The sequence below is a fragment of the Lynx rufus genome, unplaced genomic scaffold (genome assembly GCF_022079265.1).
Source record: "Lynx rufus isolate CCGP_SWC_20201006 ecotype Redwood Valley unplaced genomic scaffold, mLynRuf1.p SCAF_7, whole genome shotgun sequence".
Taxonomy (NCBI): Eukaryota; Metazoa; Chordata; class Mammalia; order Carnivora; family Felidae; genus Lynx; species Lynx rufus.
In genome coordinates, this window is record NW_025814889.1 from 135132131 (window position 1) to 135146859 (window position 14729).

Consider the following 14729-nt stretch of genomic DNA (forward strand, 5'->3'; position numbering starts at 1 on the left):
CAGATGGCCTCATCCTTCCTGTTTACTGACATGCAAGGCTCTGAGAAAAGAGAGTCTGATTTATAGGAAACACCACACTTGAGGAAAGGGAAAGAACAGGTGGTGTGTATACTAAGACCCCACTTGTTCAGGCAAAAAGGGAGAGAGACTGCAGAAGGAGAACTTCCCCCTGGCTCACCAGTGGAATTCTATTAGGAAGTGACCATCACATACTGAGTTTATTTGTGTTCTAAAATATCTAAATGTCAACATGCACCTTTCCACTGAGTCACGGGTCGTGGCCAATGTAGAACTTGGACAGGAAATCCGTCGGCCTCGGCGCTTCTGTTTCATGGAAGAACCGCATAACGTGTGTCCGCTGCTTCCAGACGTTAATTGTTTCCTCCAGTTCCATCTTTCCCTGCACAGGTGAGGGGAGAGGTGTTCAGTCAGAGTGGCTGGAAAGAATACCACCATACAGGCCAGGATTCTGTGCTCTGCTCTGCACGGACTTGTCGAGTGACTCTGGGCAAGTAACATCCTTGGTCTAGACCACATTTGGGCATCTGGAAAACGAGGTGGTTGTACTAGCTGATCTCTAAGGCCTCTCCGATATTCTTTAACTCTGTAGCTAACTGACTCCGAGAGGAGAGCCTCCCAGGTCAGTAGGCCCCTGCCCCATGACTGCCTAACCTGACTGGCTGGTTTCTGCTTAACATTCCATGCGGTGTACTGGTCCGTGCTAAAGTATGCACTGATGCTAATGTGACTGACTGGAGATCCAGAATCAGGTCTGGGATCTGAACTATGTACACAGGGTTCAGCTAACCTGCCTGCCTCTTCCAGCTGTAAGCAGCAACCCAGTGAAGCAGTAACTTCCAGGAAGGAGGTTCAAGAAGATTTCAAACTTTCCTCATCTTTTTTTATTAAAAAAATTTTTTTTAATGTTTATTTATTTTTCAGAGAGAGAGAGAGAGAGAGAGAGAGAGTGAGATCGGGGGAGGGGCAGAGAGAGGGAGTCACAGAATCCAAAGCAGGCTCCAGGCTCGGAGCTGTCAGCACAGAGCCCAATGCAGGACTCAACTCACGAACTGTGAGATCATGACCTGAGCAGAAGTTGGACACTTAACCAACTGAGCCACCCACGCGCCTCCCCCTCCTTTTTAAAAATTTTTAAATGTTTTCCTCATCTTTTTTAAAAATGCAAACCCCAGTGTTTTTTTTTTCTTGAACAATCTTAGAGGTGATAACCTCTAAGTTCATCTGTTTCTTTGAAACCCTAAGCAAAAGTAGCTGACCTAGTAGTTGCTTTTCAGGCTTGGGAGACAAACGGGACGACTGAGAAGCTCTGGACAAGGTGGCTGCTCTTTTAGGTCAGTCTGGGAGGGGTCAGTTACCTTAATGACCAGAAGATCAACCACCCTGGGGTCCGTGACGTGGGCATTCTTCATGAACATTTCTCGGACTTTATCCCGTCCCTGTTTCACGGTGATGTCTAGCTGGAATAAGTGCACTAAAGAGAAAACATGATTCAGGGTAGAAACTATATGATCAAGACATGTTTTACAAAAATTGAGTCAGTGGATATTCATAGACACAAACAGGTTCCCCATTCGTTTCATTCACCAAGTATTTGCTTGACCCTAAACTAGGTGCTTGAGGCTGCAGAGAAGAGTGAGACACGGCGCTTGCTCTCAAGCAGTTTAGTTTGTTTGAGGAGACCAGACCCGAGGCAGCATAGTGTAGTTTGAATATCAACAACCTGGCTTCAAACCCCAGCTCTGTCAACTTGTCACCTACATGATCCTGCGTACGTTAACTTCTCTGTGCCTGAGAGTATTTATTTCTGAGTGAATGAGGATGATTAAGAGCACGTATAATCCCCTGGGGTGCCTGGGTGGCTCAGTCGGTTAACTGTCTGACTTTGGCTCAGGTCGTGATCTCACGGTTTGTGGGTTCAAGCCCCGCGTGAGGCTCTGTGCTGACAGCTCAGAGCCTGGAGCCTGCTTGGGATTCGGTGTTTCCTCCTCTCTCTGGCCCTCCTCTGCTCGTGCTCTCTGTCTCTCAATAATAAATAAATGTTAAAAAAAAATTAAAAAAAAAAAAAAAAAGAGCGAGGTGCCTGGGTGGCTCAGTCGGTTAAGCATCTGCCTTTGGCCCAGGTCATAATCTCACGGTTCGTGGGTTCAAGCCCCACATCGGGCTTTCCACTGACAGTGTAGAGCCTGCTTGGGATTCTCTCTCCCTCCCTCTCTCTGCCTCTCCCCTGCTTGTGCTCTCTCTCAGTGAATAAATAAACTTAAAAAATTAAAAAAAAAAAAAAAAAAAGAGCATGTATAACCCCAGAGCCATTGTGGATTCCTGGAGACGATACAAGATGCTTAGAACATGCCTGGCATGGAATAAGCTCTCAAAAACGTTAGCATGATTATTACATAGAACAACTGGCAAAAGAGGACAGGGTTGAAATTAACCAACAGTGATGGGGGTATAGGTCTGTGCAGCACACAAGCTTGGGGTTGAGGGAGGCTGCTGAGTGTTTGTGCAGAGGAGGGGCTTCAATCCAGCCAGGGACGACCACCACATTAGGTTACTTGGGGGAAGGAAGGAGTAGTTTACGATGGGACTCCTACTCTCTTAAACTCTATAGTCAGAGGTAGCCACCCACGAATGCAAAGAAAAATCACCATATTCAGCAATCCCGAAGTGCCTAAAATAGTGGCACAGACTTAGGGACCTGGGACTTCAGAGGAGGCCCATGTTATGTCCTTTGAAAATTAGGTTTTAGTCATCTGTGTTCCCATCCTCTGGAAGTCAGCCTTCAGTGGATTTGCTGATGACAACAAGGGCACGAACAGGGCCTTGTGTGGTAGGTGGAGTTAGGAAGAGGGGGCGCATTAGGCTGAGTGAACAGCATAAACAAGGCTCACAGTCTAGAATGAGCCTGTGGTTGAGGAGACCTGTGTGCTCATTTGGTGAGGATCCCTTGCATTGTGGCCATTCCTGGGACATGTCCACTCTAGTCTACAGGATTCTCAAAGCCAGCTCCGAAAACCATGAGGGCTATGTAGTGACTGAATTAATCAACAATAAAGTTTGAGTCTTTAACTCTACTCCTAATTTAGCGACAGTGTTAGAAAAATAAGGCTTCTGCTGAGGGAAATCCCATGCCATGCTGATCCAACCAGGGAGTAAGCAACAGTGGAAATCTAATAGGAGAAGCTGTATCCCGGCTTCATAGGTGTTAACAGAGGAGAGAAATTACTCCCACTGGAAAGAGTTCAACTCGGTTCCAGCGGTGTGATGGAGCTGGCTCTCATGGAGGCTCTCCTCCCAAATCGGCCTTCAGTGACTTCACTTTGGCAGCTTAAAATCAATCGTGGTGGGAGGACTGGCACCACGAGAAATGATCGATGCTCTAAATCTAGGTTCCCACCACAGTCAGTATCATAGTAGGAATTTTAGAAAAGAGGAAACACAGGGATAATAAGACAAAGAGACACAAAAATAAATGCAAACCAACAAGCACCCAGGAACTTAGAACCTTTCCACTTGGGGAGATTGGGGCCTACAGCACTGTGGGTACCTGCCTGATGTCATACTATTGGCAAACCTGGACCTGGAATCCAGGTTTAGTGTTTTTAATGTTTAATTTTCTATTTTTTTTTTTTTAAGTTTATTTATCTTGAGATAGAGTGTGCCAGCAGGGAGGGGCAGAGAGAGAAAATCCCAAGCAGACTCCGCACTGTCAGTGCAGAGCCTGATGCTGGGCTTAAACCCACGAACCGTGAGATCACGACCCGAGTGGAAATCAAGAGTCTGACTCTTTTTCTTAACATTTTTTTTTCAACTTTTTAAATGTTTATTTATTTTTAAGAGCGAGAGAGACAGAGTACAAGCTGGGGAGGGGCAGAGAGAGAAGGAGACACAGAATCTGAAGCAGGCTCCAGGCTCCGAGCTGTCAGCACAGAGCCCGACGCGGGGCTCGAACCCACGAACCATGAGATCATGACCTGAGCCAAAGTCAGATGCCTAACTGACTGAGCCACCCAGGTGCCCCTCAAGAGTCTGACTCTTAACTGACTGAGCCACCCAAAAGCCCCTGTTTTTTTTAATTTACAGTCTGGTGCTTTTTAAAGGAAATGAATATGAGGAATCTTCACCTGCTGTCAGTGCTTATCTCTCCTGCATTTTTATATTAGATTCCTGTCCAACCTTGGGAGTTTAAAAAAACAAGGTCCCTCTGTACCAGGGGAGCTGGTGTCCATCCGCTCTCATTCCTCATGACCTCCTGAACCACACACCCGGGCATCAGGTGGACAAACCTTCTCCTCAGGAAAATGTTCACAGGCACAAACGCCAAGTTTTGCTTACAGTGTCAGTTCACAGACCCCTGAATGCCCATCCTCTGAGGTTAAGAACCCTTGTCTCTAGAGAGACAAGTTCCATAGCTTTCTCCTAATCTCCCTCCTCCCATCCCAACCCCTTGAACCCCACCAGTGAGAAAGGCTGCGGGAGGTAAATAGCTACAGCCTGCGGAATTGTTCTTTGGTCTAACTCGGTGGTTCTTAAACCAGCAATGATTTTGCCCACCAGAACATTTGGCAATGTCTGGGGGCACTTTTGGTTGTCACAACCAAGGAGAGAGTGTCACTGGCATCCAGTGGGTAGAGGCCAGAGATGTTGTTAATCTACAATGCACAGGACCGCCCCCACAACAAAGAATTATCCAGCACAAATGGGTCAAGAAACCCTGGTATAAATTAATTCCAACTGCTCTTTGGCTTATTCTTCGAATTCTGAATATTTAAACTGCAATTTGAAAGATCTGAGAGGCTCAAGAGGAAGACATCAATGTGGCCCTTCTGGATGAAGGTGCCTTTTCTACAGCCTCTGTGTGTTTACCCAAAGTTACTGTTAAGGTTCTTCTGAGTCAGAAAGGCTCTGACACGTTAAGAAAGCAAGACAGTGATATGGTTCTCAGCTGTTTGCTCCAATTCATCTTGGTAGGGTTCATAACAGGCGCTGGGAGATCCTTAGATGGGAAGGCAGCCCAGTGTGCTGGAAAAGAGCATGGGCTCAGGGGTCAAACAAGCTGGGTAAGGTCTCCACACCTCTGTGAACTATGACCTTACCTAGGGTACAGCCTCCTTAGCCTGTTTCCTCATCTAAAAAATAGGAAAGAGGGGCACCTGGGTGGCTCAGTCGGTTGAGCGTCCGACTTCGGCTCAGGTCATGATCTCACACTCCGTTGAGTTCAAGCCCCGCGTTGGGCTCTGTGCTGACAGCTCAGAGCCTGGAGCCGGCTTCAGATTCTGTGCCTCCCCCTCTCTCTGCCCCTCCCCTGCTCATGCTCTCTGTCTCAAAAATAAATAAAAACATTAAACAAAATTTTTTGAAAAGAAAAATAAAAAATTAAAAAAATTAAAAAAATTAAAAATAGGAAAGAATGGGGCACCTGGGAGGCTCAGCTGGTTGGGCCTCTGACTTCGGCTCAGGTCATGATCTTGTGGTTTATGGGTTCAAGCCCCGTGTCCGGCTCTGTGCTGACAGCTCAGAGCCTGGAGCCTGCTTTGGATTCTGTGTCTCCCTCTCTCTGCCCCTCCCCCCCTCACGCTGTCTCTCTCTCCTTCAAAAATAAATAAACATTAAAAAAATTTTTTTAAATAGGAAAAAAATAACCTCTGACTTAATTCCTTTATAGGAACATGGCAAAACTCAAGTGACAACATCTTGTAAACAGTAAAGCTAATGCAAATGTTAGTTGTTAAAATTTTCAGCACTTATTCCCCATATATCTATTTTAAGTTTTAATAATCTGGATATATGCCGATCTTCCTGACTAGTCCATAAGACCCCTGAAGGCAGGGTTGTTTTATTCACATTTGTATCTCTAAGCATTTAGTACTGACCCTGTACTACAAGAGATACCCGATGAAATGGAAATTAAATGGTTTCTACAGAAAGTCTCCTGTTCTGTAACCACCAAGCCTCAGGTTAATATTTTTTCAGTGGAGGGATTCAGCAGGTAGTTCTGTCCCTGTGTTCCCATGCAAGGCAGCCACCACCCAGGCACGTGGCTGCTCTCCAAGTGCGGCATAACTGGGTCCCCTGAGATTCAGGGAAAACCACAGCAGGAGCCAGGTGTAACAGCTGGACAGTCAGGGTCTCCTATGTCACGCTCCTCCCCTAACTAATGGTGTGATGTGAGATACATCTACATGCCTCGGTTTTCTTCTCTGAAAGACAGGGAAACAATCAGAACCTACCCTAAAAGAAAGCAATGTAAAGCATTTAGCATAATGCTGGGCTCTATGTATGCAATTCAATAAACGTTAATTACTATAAATGCTATTACTTATTCCCAATTCTTTGCTTTGGTTCCTCAGCTGGAATCCCAATGATGGATAGTATGACATTGGTGTAGACACAGGCCTGAGCAACTGACCAGCTACAGACCACCAATCCTCCCCATAAGAATGTACCACCCCCTTAACCCCTTCCCTCTCATCCCTTCCCTTGCTCTCTAGGCTCCTCCTGTCAGGACCTTTCTGACTCTGGGTTTATCTTCCCGAACAGTATTTGTGGGGAATTCCTGGCAGGGGATGGTTTAAAAAGAGCTGGTTCCTGAGGGTGGATAAGTGGATCTATCCTCAACTGAGCCACCGGATTTTTTTTTTTTTTAACCCTACGGAAACCATTCTTCCTGCATGTGGGTCTTGTTCCCCACCTCCTGCTCCTCTCTGCAACAAGAAAGGGTTCTGGACACTCACAGAAGTATTCTGCCAGGCAAACATTGTTTTTAAACATCTGCAATTGAATACACCACCCCCCCCACACACACACATCCGCACACCCTTGCTACAGTCACTCCCCTATACCTATTATCCACCTGCCCCCTGAAGGCATTTAAATTTGCAGTCCCCAAACCAGCAGTGCACTCAAGTTTCTCCCTCCCTAGTATCCTGTGGGTCTAAGTTCTGGTCATTGGCAACCTCTCAAAAAGTCAGGGACACTGGGGAACAAACAGTTCTCATACATCAAAAAAATTGGATTCTGGGGCACCTGGGTGGCTCAGTCAGTTAAGCATCTGACTCTTGATTTTAGCTGGGGTCATGATCTGATGGTTTGTGAGATCCAGCGCCGGAGCCTGTCTGGGATTCTCTCTCTCTCCCTCTCTATCCCTCTCTTGCTCTCTCCCGAAAATAAATAAAGATAAAAAAAAAAAAAAAAACAAAAAACTGGATTCTGCATGGAGGCTCCTGCTATAAATAACAGTGATAATAATAATAATAATAATAATAACAATAACAGTAGCAGCCAACATTCAATGCATGCCTAACTAAGTGCCAGGACTTACCCTAACCACTTTAGACATATTTCCTATTTAATAAGGGCTACTCTCTGAAGAAGGTACTATCATGATGCTCATTTTACAGATGAGGAAACTTGAGGCATAGCAAGATGAAATAATTTGCTCAAGGTCATACAGCTATATTAAGGGGCAAGGTCTGGAGGCAAGTCTCTGTAACCACCACATTCTATTGCTTCTCACAGGCAGGGAACAGGCAGCCCAGAAGGGTGCTATTATGCTCCAACTCGCTTAAAAACACCTCCCCTCTCAGACTGGCAGTGACAGTCCACATCAAACTAAACTAAATCAAATCAACAAAATAAAATATCGACAGCCCATTCAATGACATTTGTACTGCCCTTGACGATTTAGTGGAATTTCCCCCAATCTTCCTTTCATTAAGTACAACAGGCAGCACCGAGGGGGAATACCAAAATAAGAAAACAGAATCTCTGTACCCAGGGAGCTTCTATTTCAATCCTTCAGGTGAACAGATTGATTCTCCGACATCTAAGTGAAGGCAGGGGACAGGGAGGTAGTAGCGAGCAGGCCATTAGTGGGGTGGGAGAGGAGAGTTCCTGAGAAATACTACACACAGATCTAGGGAACAAGCTTGGGAAACTGGAAATGGGAGGACACTCATCTCACCTGGACTGGAAGAGGCATCACTGACTTAACTGGATGACCTTGGGAAAATCACGTCCCTTCTCTGGTTGTCTGTTTTTGTGTGGGGGGATGATCGCTCAAGTCCTACGGCCACTTTGTTTACATAACCTAATGGGCACCTGAACATATATTCAGGAACTCTACGGTTGACTTTGGGTTCCAGATCCAACAAGAGCTGGCTCTGGGCCTCAGGGGCGTCACTTCGCCTCTAGGTGCCTCATCTGTAAAATGAAGCACGTCAATGACAGTCCCTGCTTTCCCTCCCACGGGTTCGGTAAGAATTACTAAAGGGCCAAAGCGCCCAGGGCGCCTAGAAGCGCGATCCGGATGCGGGGCACGGCTGGTCTGACTCGGGCGCGGCCGCCAGATCCGGTCCACTAATGCTCGAGGCACCCTCCTCCCCTGAAGCACCCAGAGTCGCCTGTTCCCAAGTCGGTGACCTCAGCTCGTCCTGGGAGAATTAGGAGGCCAGGACGGCTGCGACCTTGGGCGGCTGCATCCGGAGCCCCGCGTGCGCCGCTGCCTCTCACCAGTGTTCGGCACCTCTCGATACCAGGCGCGGTACAACTCGCGCACCCTCCGCTTGGCTTCGTTCATGTCCCGACTAAAAATGGGTTTCACTGAAGTGGGAGCCGCGACGGCAGCTCGCCGGAGACCGCTCGCCGCCATCTTGCTGGAGAAACCCCTCCCGCGAGTACGGCCTAAGGACGAAAATCTTTTCTCATTGGCTAAAACTGAACGCCATGCCCCTAAACGACACGGGTAGGCGGGAGGAGAGCTGTCGGGGTCTCTGATTGGCTGGGAGGCCTCGGTGATGGCCGCTGGGGGCTGCGCATGCTCCTGTGCGGAAACTTCAGCTCAGACGTTGGTGGTCCTAAGCGTGGCATAACCGCGCCGCCAGGGGACGCTCGAGCGCCAGGGTGGCCGTCGAGCAGCTGCCCGGCCTCCCCCAGCGTGGCGCCGGCCACCTGCCCGCCTCGCTCCTTTGGTTGCGCCTGGGGGCGCGCGGGCGTCGCAGAGCTTCGCCGGTCAGCCTCCCGGCGCTGGCCTTGGCCCCAAAGGGCGGCGGAGGCACACGTGGCTCCTGGGCTGTCGTGGCGATGGCCTGGCCCCTGTGCGGTTTTTCTGCGACAACATTTTTCCCCCCTATAAACCAACTCTTTGCAAGGGCTGTGTAGATGCCAAAGCGTTTTCCTGGCCATTAGCTTCGGGGCGCTTCTCCACACCCTGGGAAGGTAGGTTCTATCATCAGCCCCATTTTATGCAAGAACATTTTCATGCCAAACTGTGGATCTCTCTGAAAAACAGCCTAGAAATTTGGGGCTGGAAGGAGCCTTGCATTATCCATCCTGGGTATCCCCGTCGTTGCTGGCATTGAGGTTACCCCTGACCATCCCGGGGAGCCCTGACGTGCCAAGGGAAAAGTAACAGTTAACGTGCACTAGGTATTCTACTTGGTCGTATTTAAACTCATGGATCAGAGAGGTTCTGTTAGCACCCCTTTTCTACAGGTGAGGAAACTGAGGTGTAGCGTCTGGGCCACCTGCTACCTGATGTGACCCTCCTGTCCTGACCTCCAAACGCAGCTGGGAGGCACCTTGTGAGTGTGTTGGGGGAGGAGCAGGAGCTAGGGCTGAGGTCAGCCAGCATGGAACATGGCCCTGGCATCTGTCCCAGGCTTTCCCATTCGAAAGGGCTAAGAATCAGATTTTTGTTCCTGTAGTACCTTTTAAAATGAATCTGTGCATTTAAGTGTGCTGTGCGTTAAAAGAAAACATGCACCGTCTTCAAGTTTAAAGCATTATAAGAAAATGGAAACTTCAGAACTTCCGTGCCCACCTTAAGAAGTTTATATAAGCATACTGTGTTCTTGACAGCCACTGGCTTAAGTTCTCCAGGGGCATTAACTTGTTTATGCATCACACCACACCAGTGGAATAAGCACTGTTAGACCCATTTTACAGATGAGAAAACTGAGATGGAGAGCTGAAGTTACTTGACAGGGTTGGTTTGAGACCCAGGAGCTGACCCCGGAGTCTGTGCTCCGTCTCTCACAGCACCTACATCATTATATCTCCTTGCTGCAGTCTAACCCGCTCCATGCTCCTGCCTCCTCCAGGAGTAACCACTATCGTGAATTTAGTAGCTATCATGAATTATTTTTTTTTTCAATGAAAAAAAAAAGGCCCCTAAAACAACCCACAAACTGGGGAGAAACTATTTGCCAATCATATATTCTATAAAGCACTTATATCTAGAACATGTAAAAGATTCTTACAACTCGACAATAAAAAGACAAATAGCCCAATTTAAAAACAAGCCAGGGCGACAGCACCGCGTGGCAGTGAGGATGTGGAGCAGCAGGAAGGAGCTCCCTCTCATCGCTGGTGAGAATGCAGAATCATACAGCCACTGTGGAAGTCGGCTTGGCGGTTTCTCACAAAAGTGATCGCGCTCTTACTGTATGATCCGGCGATCGCGCTCGTTGGTGTGATGGGTAGGAGTTGGAAACTTTTGTCCACCCCAAAACCTGCACACAGAGGTTTACAGCCGCTTTATTCATAATTCCCCAAACTTGGGAGCAACCAAGAAGTCCTTCAGGAGGTGAATGGGTAAATAGACTTTTGTACATCCGGACAGTGGAGTGTTCTTTAGCGTTGGAAAGAGATGAGCTATCGAGCCATGAAAAGGCACGGGGGACAGTTAAACGGATATTACTAAGTGAAAAAAGCCAACCTGGAAAGGCTGTATACGGTATAATTCCAGCTACAAGGCTTAACGGAAAAAGACGAAACTATGGAGACAATAAAAAGATCATTGGTTGCTAGGGGCTGGCGGGGAGGGGGTGGGGGGAATCAATGAATGAATAGGCGCAACACAGGATTTTTAGGCCAATGAGACTCTGTATGATATTATAGTGGTAGATACATGTCATATACCTTTGCCCAAACCCATAGAATGAACCGAAATGCAAACTATGGGCTTTGGATGACAATGATATGTCCGTGTTCACCGATTGTACCGAATGTTGCGCTGTGATGGGGGATATATATAGTAGGGGAGCCTGGGGGGGGGGAAGGGGTATATGAGAAATCTCTGTACTTTCCACTCAGTTTGGCTGTGAAACTAAAACTGCTCCAAAAAATAAAGTCTTATTCTTTTTTTTTTTTTAATGTTTATTTCTGAGACAGAGAGAGACAGAGCATGAGTAGGGGAGGGGCAGAGAGAGAGGGGGACACAGAATCTGAAGCAGGCTCCAGGCTCTGAGCTGTCAGCACAGAGCCCAATGCGGGGCTCGAACTCACAGACTGTGAGATCATGACCTGAGCCGAAGCCGGACGCTCAACTGACTGAGCCACCCAGGCGCCCCAAAGTCTTATTCTTTTAATGGGCAAAGGATGTGAATAGCTATTTCTCCAAAGAAGAGCCACAACGATCAACAAATAACATGAAAAGACACTCAGCATTGTTAGTCATTAGTTAAACACAAGTCAAAACCATAACAAGATGCCATTTCTCACCCACTCGAATGCCCAGAACAGAAGAGAAACAATAGTCAGTGTTGGCGAGGATGCGGAGAAATTGGAACTCTCCTTCACTGCTGGCGGGAATGTGAAATAATGCAGCCACGTCGGAAACCAGTCTGGCAGTTTCTTAAAAAGTTAAGCGTAGGGACACCTGGGTGGCTCAGTCCGTTAAGCATCTGATTCTCCATCTCGGCTCAGGTCACGATCTCACGGTTGGGGAGGGAGATCGAGCCCCACGTTGGGCTCTGTGCTGACAGCACAGAGCCTGCTTGGGATTTCTCTCCCTGCCCCTCCTCCACTCTCACTCGCTCTGAAAATAAATAAATAAACTTTAAAAAATAAATAAATGTATCCCTGGAAGAAAAGTTAAACATAGACTCACTATGTGATCCAACAATTTCAATCCTAGGTATCTGTCCAGAAGAAATGAATACATTTGTCCGTACAAAGACATATAAACAAATGTTCATAGCAGCATTATTCACAGTAACTAAAAATCTGTGAATTGGATGGATCTAAAAAAAAAAAAGGATAAACAAAATGTGGCATATCCATACAATGGAATACTTTGTAGCTATGATGAACCTTGAAAACATTATGCTAAATGGAAAAAGCTAGATACAAAACACGTATGATTTCAATTATATGAAGGGTTCAGAAAAGTCAAATCTATATAGATGAGTGGGCTGAGTGGAAATGAGGAGTGAATGTAGCATGAGGTTTCTGTTGAGGCTGATGGAAATACTCTAAAATTAGTTTGTGGCACAGTGTACAACTTTGTAAATAAACTAAAATTCATTACATTGTGCACTTAACACGGATGGAGGATAAATTCTACGTTAATGTTAATTATATCTCAATAAAGCTGCTGGAAAACATGGAATCTGATGATTTCTCAAATGTGTAAAGCCCAGCTAATAATGCCTTCTTGCTCTCATCACCTTAAAAACAGAAAGAAAAAAAACAACAACCCTATTTGTCTTTATTAAAAATACTTTAGAAGATTGGGAAATAGGATAGTACAGAAAATAAATACCTCTGTAGACTTAGAAGCAATGTAGTATATGGTGAAAAACATTTATTGTCAGTTCCTGATACCAGTTACAAGCTGTATGTCAAGTTACCGTTCCCCCATGAACTTTGGTTTCCACATCTGTAAAATGGGGATAATGGTGGCTATCACCCAGGGTTGTGAGGAGTAAGTGAGATAATCTAGATAATGTGAAGTGCCTAGGAGAGTGTTTCGAGGCACACAGATGTTTGATAAGTATTAGTTTTCTTTCCTGTGTCTACCAATCAGATTATGAGAATCCTGTTAACTTAAAAAAAAATTTTTTTTTTAATGTTCATTTATTTTTGAGAGACACAGAGCACTAGTGGGGAAGGGGCAGAGAAAGAGGGGACACAGAATCCAAAGCAGGCTCCAGGCTCCAAGCTGTCAGCACGGAGCCCGACGCGGGGCTCAAACTCACGGACCGCGAGATCATGACCTGAGCCAAAGTCGGGCGCTCAACCGACTGAGCCCCCCAGGCGCCCTCCTTCTGGCTACTCTTAAGATTTCTCCTTTATTTAGTTTTCAGAAGTTTGACCATAATGTGTTTTGGTGTAAACTTGTTTGGATTTATCTTGTTTGGAGTCCACTCAGCTTCTTGAGTCTGTCATTTTATGCCTTTCACCAAATTTGGAAAGTTTTCTTTGAGTATTTGTTCAGCTCTGCCCTCTCTCTTCTCTCCTAACATTCTGATAACATGATGTTTGATCTTTTGAAATAGCCCCACACGTCCCTGATACTCTGCTCGTTTTTTCCTCAGTCTGTTTTTGTGGTTCAGACTGGATAATTTCTGTTGTTTTACCTTCCAGTTCACTGGCTTTTTTTTCCTGTCCTCTCCTTTCTGCTTTTGAGCCCATTCACTGAGCTTTTTATTTCAATTATTGTTCTAGAATCGCTATCCGGTTCTCCTTTCTATCTAGTGTTTCTTTGCTGAGACTCTATTTTTTATTTTGTTTCAGGCATGTTCATAAAGGCTTGTTGAAGCATGTTTACGATGGCTGCTTTAGAATCTTTACAGATAATTCTGCCTTTATCATCTTGCTGTTGGCATCTAGTGATTTTTTTTTTTTTCCATTCAGTTTAAGATACTCTTTGTTTTGGGCATGATGAGTGATTTTTTTTTTTTTTTTTATTGAAACCTGGACATTTTGGATATTATGTTAGGAGACCCTGGATCTTATTTAAACTTAAAGAAAAAATTTTTTAATGTTTTTGTAATTTATTTTTGGGAGGAGAGAGAGAGTGACAGACAGACAGAGTGCGAGCAGGGGAGGGGCAGAGAGAAAGAGACACAACCGAAGCAGGTTCCAGGCTCTCAGCTGTCAGCATAGAGCCCAGACACAGGGCTTGAACTCACCCATGAGATCATGGCCTGAACTGAAATCGAAGCTTAACTGACAAGGCCACCCAGGTGCCCCTAAACTTTTTTTTTTTTTTTTAAGGTAGCTTCCTTTGAGACCACTCCTGCAGGGGAAATGGTGGAGCTTCCTTATTACTGCAAGTGAGGAAAGAGGTCCAGGCCCTCCACTGAGCCTCAGTTGACTGTGAGCGGCGGGGTGGGGAGCCCTCAGGGTAATTAGCAGGAGTGGGAGTTCCGGCTCCCTACAAGTCTTCCTCTCAGACCTCCCTGCTGTCTGGCTGGTAAGGGTGGGAGTGCCTCATGATTGCTCCTCCCCTTGTGGCTTCCACAGACACCATGAGAGGGAGGTTTCTTTTTACCCGTGATCGAAGGTGAAAGTCCTGACTCTCCACTAGGTCTCCCTTGACAATATTCAGTAGGAAGGGGGAGATCACCAAGTGTGGTGAAGCCCAGCACAGGGCCCCACGGGGCTGTGTATGTTGCACAGCAGAGAGTAATGGACAGGAGTCTGGATCTCGGGCCCGGCCACTTATCCTCTGTGTGACCATCGCATGCATTTTCCAGACATTTCCTGAGTGGCGTTCTCTGCTGGTCATTGAGCCAAATACAGAGGACCTGGAGAAGACGGAGACACAGTCCTTGCCCTCACAAGCCTCGGCACTGCCCAAAATCTGGGTAAAATTCTAGGTTGAGGGTGAGGGGCAGCAATGCCTCAAGAATTACTTAGGGTTCATTTCCCACAAACTTGAGGGCTTGGAGTTTTGTTTTTTGTTGTTTTTTTTTTAATTTTTT

General features: G+C 46.4%; 1 protein-coding gene across 1 annotated transcript; it reads right to left on the minus strand.

Moving 5' to 3' along the window:
• Positions 1-199: 199 nt before the first annotated feature.
• On the minus strand, positions 200-8685 carry NDUFA6 (NADH:ubiquinone oxidoreductase subunit A6). Its single transcript, XM_047066890.1, has 3 exons — positions 8530-8685; positions 1377-1492; positions 200-400 (listed from the first exon to the last, which is right to left on the minus strand). The coding sequence occupies exons 1-3, from the start codon at positions 8666-8668 to the stop codon at positions 269-271; spliced, it is 387 nt and encodes a 128-aa protein (XP_046922846.1). The 5' UTR covers positions 8669-8685; the 3' UTR covers positions 200-268.
• Positions 8686-14729: the final 6044 nt, after the last annotated feature.